General features: G+C 41.0%; 1 protein-coding gene across 1 annotated transcript in view; it reads right to left on the bottom strand.

Moving 5' to 3' along the window:
- Positions 1-5,061: 5,061 nt before the first annotated feature.
- The window catches only part of PDZD2 (PDZ domain containing 2), a 362,151-nt gene continuing 358,531 nt past the window's right edge, over positions 5,062-8,681 (bottom strand). Inside the window, exon 24 of the mRNA XM_006873509.1 lies at positions 5,062-5,228. Within this exon, the coding sequence (XP_006873571.1) occupies positions 5,062-5,228 (167 nt within the window). The remainder of the gene's footprint in view (positions 5,229-8,681) is intronic.

The raw sequence follows: 8,681 nt of genomic DNA, 5'->3' as shown, positions 1-8,681 counted from the left end.
TGGAGGGTCAGAGAAAAAGAGGAAGACCCCCAACGAGATGGATCAGCCAGATGACATCACTGATGGTGTCAAGTGTGGCAGCAGTAGTGAGGTTGGCCCAGGATCGGACATTATTTCATTTTGCTGTGCATGGGGTCGCTATGAGTCAGTTCCGACTCGATGGCACCTGACAACAACAACATGCATGTGCCACACTTTGTGTAACTGCTAACCTGGTGATGGGCATTTAGGTGCTTTCTGGGTTTTGTCTGTTGTGAAAGTCGCTGCAGACATATATTGACATATTTGCCTTGCTGCTTTCAGGTCTCCTGGGGAAGGTATCTAGTCGTGGAATTCCTGGGTCTTGAGTCCTGGTATGGTGCTGTGGGTTAATGTGCCAGACTGCAAAGCTGTTTGAACTTCAAGGTCAGCAGGTCAAGTTCACCAGCTACTCCTCAGAAACCCTGTACAGGGTTGCTATGGGTTGGAATCGACTCGACAGCACTTAACAACAACAACAACAAATGGTAGTATAGGAGTCCTGGTCTGGTGCTGCAGGATAAGCACTTGATTGCTAACTACAAGGTTGGTGGTTCAAACCCACCTGCCATTCCTCAGAAACCCTATACAGGGTTGCTATGAGTTGGAACTGATTTGACAGCACTTAACAACAACAATGGTAGAATAGGAGTCTTGGTCTGGTGTGCTGTAGAATAAGCAATGGACTGCTAACCACAAGGTCGGCAGTTCAAACCCACCCAATTGATCCTTTCAAGTCCTATATAAGGTCCTGTGTTGGAATTAACTTGACGGCACTTTATAACATGAAGTAGTATTGGAGTGCTGGTGGCACTGTAGCGATAAGCACTGGACTGCTAACCACACGGTCAGCAGTTCAAATCCAGCAGTCACTTTGTGGGAGAAAGATGAGGCTTTCTGCTCCTGTGGACAGCCTCAGAGACCTGCTGCTGTTTTGTGGTGTTGAGTTGGCCTCTGATTTATCACAACCCCATGAGAGTTTCCAAGGCTGGGAGTCTCTGTGGCAACAGGAAGCCTCATCTTTCTCCCATGAAGTGGCTGGTGGATTTGAACTTTTGTATTTGTGGTCACCAGCCCAACACGAAACCCACTTCACTACCAAACTCAACAGCACCTAACAGCAATGGCTGGACTTTTTCAGGAATCACCAATCTGTTTCCCAGTTTGAATCAAAAGTGGAAAATGAATCATTTTTCATTTTTACCAGCAATGTGGCTAAGTTTCAGTTTCTCCACATCCTCACCAGCATTTGTTATTTAAATTTCCCATTTTTTATTTAACTCTTAGCCATTTCAAGTCAAGTGGCTTTGGTTTGCATCTTTCTGATGGTCAGTAATCTTGAATATTTTATCATGTGTTTGTTGACCGTTTGAATATCCTCTTTGCTGAAATGGCTGTTCAAGCCCCTTGCCAGTTTTTGATTATTTTTTTTCTTTCCAAGTTGTATCAATTACCTATTTTGACTATAGACCCTTATCGGATATATTGTTCCTGAACATTTATCCCATTCTGTAGGTTGTCTTACATTGTTGTTAAATTGCGTTATGGACAAAAACAAATGTTTTTAATGAGGCTGTCAATTTTGTCCTTTGCTTGTGTTTTGTTATCCTATGTCATAACCTATTGTTAGAATGCAGCCAGCCCTATGTAGCTTTCAAATTTAGGCCCTTGACCCATTTTGAATTTGTTTGTATATACTATGGATCCTAACTCATTATTTTGCAGGACGAAATCCAATTTTCCCAGCACCATTTATTTAAAGCGCACTCTTGTCCCAAATCAGCGGGGCATATTGTTGTTGTTAAGTAATGTCAAGTCGGTTCCGACTTATAGCAACTGTGTACAGGGTTCCTGAGCAGCAACTGGTGGGTTTGAACTGCCAACCCTTGTGGTTCGCAGTCCAGGGCTGATCCTACAGTGCCACACCAGAAGTCTGTTGTTGTTTTTTATTAAATGTCGTTGCGTCAGTTCTGACTTATAGCGACACTGTATAGGGTTTCTGAAGAGCAACTGGTGAGGTTGAACCACCAATCTTGTGGTTCAAATTGACCTCACAGTCCAGTGCGTTAACTTGCAGGACCACAGCCGGAGTCCACAGGTGTATGGATTCTGTGCTCTCAACTGTCTTCCATTTGATCAGACAAAGTTTCTGGAAAAAGGGAAGGAAGATTTAGAAGGCCAGAACATTGTGTTGAAGGACGCTGGTGACAAGCTCCTGAGTATGGTCATCTAAGAGTAAGTGACTTGATTTCTCTTGCCTTTGTGTTTTAGGTGATACTGAGTCAGTATGTTGCCTTCGTACTTCTGATTCATTTAAGTCATAGTTAGGTAGTAGGTGATAAACATTTATTATGATATTTTTAAAAGTTACTCACGAGATGCAAAAACAGTGAAACAAAGAAAGCAAGTACTAAGCAGAGTGTTTATTTCTTTAAAATTACTTAAAAAAGGCTGTTTACAGAGATGGGGATTTACATAACGTGGCGACAACATTTAAAAAATGTACAGGCTATTTCATATTATTGCACTTACTCTTTAATATATATAAGGCATTTCATTTTACATAAATAAAGGGTAATGTATACTATCATACAACAATGTGGTGCGAATTAAGTCAACCATAAAATTCAATGAGATGTGGATGGGAGGATGAAACCCCACCTATACGGTCTATTCTTGGATCTACGATGTTCATGTTATAACACTTATTTACCCTCATAGCTTATTGTGAACAACCAGTTAGAAAACCTAGACAAAACCATTAGTGTTCACTTTGGGAAGTGTAGGAGTTTATCAGACTAATTAGAATACTAGCCATGCCTTGAACACTGAAGACAATTAAATTACTTTCTATTTTAGGGTCAAAGACAGAGCTTTTGCTTCTTCCCGTAAATTCCAATGGTTAACCCGGGAACCCTTCTGGCACGATCTAGAAGTGGCTGATGACTTTCACATAGCCGAGGAAGCAGGAGGTCTACCCCTGTACTTGAACTCTGCAGATGTGGTCTCAGAAGAGCCTAACTTGCTCCACATTGAGAAGTTTCTGTCTAGTCTCATGACTGTGCATTTCTTAATAATAGGCACAGCTGTGTAAGTGTGGAGGTAAAGAATAGTTTTCAGTGTTGAAGTCAAATAATCTTGGCATTTAGGCAAGAAAGCAGAAACGAAGAAACTGACCCCACAGACTTGGAAAAAAAAAAATCAAACATGCACCTTGCACGGACTTCCTATAGTATCTTACCTGTAATTTTAATGAAACGTAGAAGCTAAATGAATCAGGTTTCTAAGTCCTGTACTGCATTCTCCTTTGTATAACCTGTAATAAAATGAGAACTCTGGCTCGGATGAGCCAGGTACTTCATTTCTGTCTGAAAACCCTCTGGGCTGACTCCACAAACCTTCAGAGTCAGCCCTGTGGACTTGGTCAGTCAGAAAAATGATGTCCTTTCTTGATCGGGAGCATCAAGACTTCTAGGTTCTGTACTCTACGCTGTAGGTTTTCAAAAGAAACCTCAGTGTCATCATATGTATGATCAGTGGACCCTCCACCCATGTCCCCAGGACCACATCGCTTGGTTAGCCTGTACCCCGAGACCTGGGGTGGTAACTTTGTGGTAGTCCTGTCACTTTACCCTGAAAGGATGACTGACCCTGTTTCTCCATTTCCTTCATCTTCTTACATTTGGTGAATGAAGCTGATGAAGGTTTGGAGTTTATTGAAGGAAAGATTACAGTACGAAGGAAGAAAAGTCCACTGGTGACAATGAGCAGCACATCAAATGGCAGTGGCTACACTAAAGCTTGTGCTTCCAAAGGAGGCACAGCCAGCCAGAGTCACATGGTCTTCCAGGAAACAATTGTGGCAAAAACCAGGTAAGCACACCCAAACAGCACAGATTTCTGTCACTGCAGAGCTGTGCCACCACACCCGGGACAGAAAGAGATCCGATAGTTAGCAACAAGTGGCGGGGAGACCCAGCCAAACAAAAAGTGTCCCTTCACTGAAAGAATGATTTTAAGGGCTTTTGTTTAGATTACCACTGTAACGTCTAGGATTGTAAATGGAAGATCACTGGAAGGATATTTGACTAGTAAAATTTTAATTTGTGGTTGGTGCATAAAGCAGAGAATAGAAACCCAATGACTGGTATTTTTGCCAACGCCTGTGCTGACCAGTGTCAGCCTTCTGTGCGTACTTAGGACACGTTAGCCTACGAGAGGCAACGTGCTTTCTGGTCTGGGACTGTGCTCCTTCTGAGCAGGGACTCATGGCTGCTCAGTGCATTCGTGGGGCTGTTAACTCGGACGGCAGCCTACTGACCTACGCTTCTAGAAGCAGAAACAGTCAATGCACCAAGATGACCAATAACCCCACTGACTTGAACTGTGACCCATAGATTGCACATTACGCGCACTAAAAAATATTAATCTTTCTCTGTTTGGCTTTTTTTCTTCATTTTCAGATAATCCCCGAATTCCCCACAATAATAATTCACCTTTTTTATCCTCATATACTCTTCAGGGTTATGTATACACTTCAGGGTTATGTATACACATCTACAGCTTCTCCTTGCATTGAATGTGCCTAAACGTACTTTTACTAAAAAATTATATGAAACTATAGTCCTTTTGTTTTGACATCTGTGGTACCCTCAGACTAGTCACCAGGATTGACTTTGCAGGAAAGAGGTGGCAAGAGGGGTGTAAAGGTCTAGTTAAATATCACAGATGAAGAAGGATAAGCCACATCTTGGACCCCCATCAGCCATCATAAAAGACGGGACAGGCACAAACACTAAAATGAACCTTAATGATCCACATGGAAGCTTCCAGAGTTCAGCTCTGTGGCTGTAGCACATATAATGCGGCAGGCTTCACGTACAAGTCAACACGAGGTTTTTATAGTCTTTGACAATACTGGTGCTTCTCTGTTGCTATTTCAGAATCCCATTCGTGTAAAGTCATCACTCTGATTTGGTAAAGAAATAAGGGAACTGAGAAAAGAAGGTAGTTAAAAATCTGTAACAAGCACCAGTGCTTGTATCATGAAGAATTTCTGTGCTTTCTAATCACTAATTGCACAGGTCCCTCCGGTACAGACTTCATAATATTCCAGGCATCAAAGTGCATGAGCCCAACCAGGGGTTGTCCATTAATGGCAAGGATTTCATCTCCAGCTTCTAGTGTTCCTGCTCTTTCAGCGGCTCCACCTGTGAGAATAATGCAAAGAAGAATTCTGAATATATGGCAACTGCCAGAGAGCCACTCCTGGTGTGGTGCTGTGCGATAAGCACTGGACTGCTAACCACAAGGTTGGCAGTTCAAACCCACCAGCTGCTCCTCAGAAACCCTATGCTGGATTGCTCTGCATTGGAACTGACTTGATGGCACTCAGCAACACCAGCTAGAGAACGAACACATCAATCTTAGAAGAAATGTAACTAGAGTGAGTGTTCCTTAGAAACAAGAATAGTGAGACTTCAGCTCGCTTACTTTGGACATGCGTCAGAGAAAACCAGCTGCTAATCAGAACATCATGTTGGTCTGCAGAAACCAAGGAGGCTCTTGGTGGGACAGACTGACACAGCAGGTACAACATGGGCTGAGCATACCAGCGACCTGGTTCTGTCATTCAACAGATCTGCAGGCAGACTCCCGTGAGACCAGTCTCAGAAAAACCACTCAACTCTGTATGTTCTCAGAACACGGAATTATTGCTTAAGCAAAAGACAAAAAAGGACATACCCATACAAACAAACTGTAGTCCACTCCCCATGTATTTAAACAAGGGGTGGTGCTGCGGGATAAAGCCCTGGGCTGTGAGGTCAGTTTGAACCACAAGGTCGCCTATTCAAACTCGCCAGCTGCTCCTCTGAAACCCTATAACACCTCCATGAGTTGGAACCGACTTAAAGGCACTTAATGATAATGAACCGGGAAAAACATCAGAACCAATTTATGACAGAGTCATCATGGAACCCTGTTGTAGGTGGGGGACTACCTACACAAATCAGTAAGAACAAAACAAAATAAAGTGATATTTGGGTTAATAACTGAAATACCAGTGGTCAATAAGCACAGGAAAACAGGCTCAACTTTTAACTGAACCAGTGAAGTTCTGAGACTCAGTTATTACAGGTGTCATTGACTGGAAGATACATAGTTGGTTATTTATACACAAAGTTGATGAAAACAAAGAAATGTATACTAATGGCTATGGAGCATCTTCATGAACAAAATGATGTTGAAAGAGAAAAAATGCCAAAGTATGAAAAAGAGAATTTTCTCAGAAATCTGATGTAGATCTCATAAAATCTGTTATTAGGTGCCATTAAGTTCTGACTCAGTGACCATATGTATGACAGAAGGAAACACTGCCCAATCCTGGGCCGTCCTCACAGTTGATACGGTGTCTGACCCCATTGTTGTAGACACTGTGAGTCCGTCCACAGCTTGTTGAGGGTCTTCCTCTTTTTGGCAGACTCTCTACCAAGCGTGATATCCGAGTTTAAGTCATTGGGGAAATAAGCACTTTTCTTGTTTTGTGGCTGAAATTGTTGCAACTTTTTCCTGCTATCTGTTTGGGTGTTTAGCCCAGTTTCTGTTTTGTGTGTTTTTCCTAGTGAGTTATAGTTCTTTATATATACTGCAATTAGCCATTTGTTGATTACATACATTGAATCTATCTTTTAGTCTGTCACTTATATTTTTATTATGTTTGACTTTCTAGGTCAGACAGAATTTTGGCATAAACTTATTTTTCTTTTATAATATGTGTATTAAGAAATTCTCATATTTTTAAATGTTATTGCTGATATATAGAAAATGTAAATATAACTGGTGAACTATATAAACTTAATGTTTGAGTCTCTTGAATTATATTTTTCAATCAGGAAAACCATAATCTGTCAATAACTAATTTTATCCTAACATGTCCACTCTGTTTTATGTTTTAACTTTTTAAATTGTGAATTGAGTAAAGGTTTTCAGAACAGATAGAGCATCAGTCCCACACCCAACAAATTATACACTTTGTCTCATTACGATGATAGCAGTCCACAGCCTGTACCATCAGTTAATGGTACCTATCAATAGTCACTGTATTTTCTCCTCCCCCACACACCCCACCATCACAGAATGTTTCATTTAGCTAGAAAATCTTACCTTTTTACAGCAGTGGTCTCATTATTTAATATTTGCCCTTTTGTGATTGACTAATTTCACACAGCATAATGGCCTCCAGGTTCGTCGTGTTGTGAGGTGTTTTGCAGGTTGTTATTCTTCAGTGTTGCGTACTATCCCACTGTGTGTATGTACCGAAGTTTATGTGACCATTTTTCTGTTGATGGGTTTTAGGTTGTGTCTGTCTCTTTGCTACTGTGAATAGTGCTGCAACAAACATGGGTGTGCATGTATGTATCTGTGTCACAGCTCTCACTTCTCGAGGATATCTACCAAGTGGAGGGACTGCTGGCTCAGATGCTGTTTCTATTCCCAACTTTTTGGGAAAGTGCCATACCGCTTTCCATAGTGGTCGCACCATTTTACAGTCCCTCTGGCACTGTAGGAAGGTCCCAGTGTCTCCACACCCTCGACACCATTTGTTGTTTTCTACTTTTGGGAACTTTGCTATTAATGTTGGAGTAAGAAGGTGATACTTCATTGTCGTCTTGATTTGAATCTCTGAAATGAGGCTTTCTGCTATGTTTTCATTGATGGTCTGTATAGTTCTAGGTTTTACATTTAGGTATTTATTCCGTACTGCGGTGATTTGTATATGGTGTGACGTTTGGGTTTTGTTTCATTTTTTGGCCAATGTATTCCCAGTGTGTCCCCATTTAATGCATTTTGACCCCTTGTCGAAGATCAACTGACCATACGTGGATGGATTTACTTCTGGGTTCTCAAATCTGTTCCAATGATATATGTGTCTTGTGTTGTATCAGTACAAGCTGTTTTGACTACTTTGGCTGTGTAGTTGGTTTTAAAATCAGAAAGTGAGAAAGAAGGCTATTCTTTTTTCATAATGCTTTGTTTATCTGGGGTCTCTTTCCATATAAAGTTAGTTTTAAGTTCATCTCTTCAAAGAATGATGTTGGAATCTGGATTGGAATAGCATTTTATCTATAGATTGCTTTGGATAGAGCTGACATTTTCATAATGTTAAGTCTTCCTTTCCCTGAGCTCCATTGCTGCAGGTCTGTTGGGTTCTTGTAACAGTGTTTTGTAATTTTCTTTGTATAGGACTTGTTTCTCTGGTTAGATTTATTCTCAAGTATTTCATCTTTTGGGTAGTTCTTATAAATTGCATTGTTTTCCTGATTTCCTTTTCAGAGTTCTCTTTATTAGTGTAAAAAAATCCATCTGATTTTTGTATGCTGATCTTCTACCTTGCCACTGTGCCGAATCTATCGATGAGTTTCAGAGTTCCAATAATTTTCTTGTGGAATTTGTGCATATGATATGATCCTATACTTAGAAAATCCCAAATGCAATTCTTCATCTCTGCGAATTTGGATGGCTTTAATATATCCCTTTCTTGCTGTATAGCTCTGGCTAGGTCTTCCAGAACAATATTGAATAGCAGTGGTGATAAATGCATCTCTGTCTGGTTCCTGCTGGCTGGTGGTTTTGTATAGATGCCCTTAGTTACGTTGAGTGAC

This window comes from Chrysochloris asiatica, unplaced genomic scaffold, assembly GCF_000296735.1.
Source record: "Chrysochloris asiatica unplaced genomic scaffold, ChrAsi1.0 scaffold00243, whole genome shotgun sequence".
Lineage (NCBI taxonomy): Eukaryota > Metazoa > Chordata > Mammalia > Afrosoricida > Chrysochloridae > Chrysochloris > Chrysochloris asiatica.
This window is presented reverse-complemented; position numbering and strand designations above follow the sequence as displayed.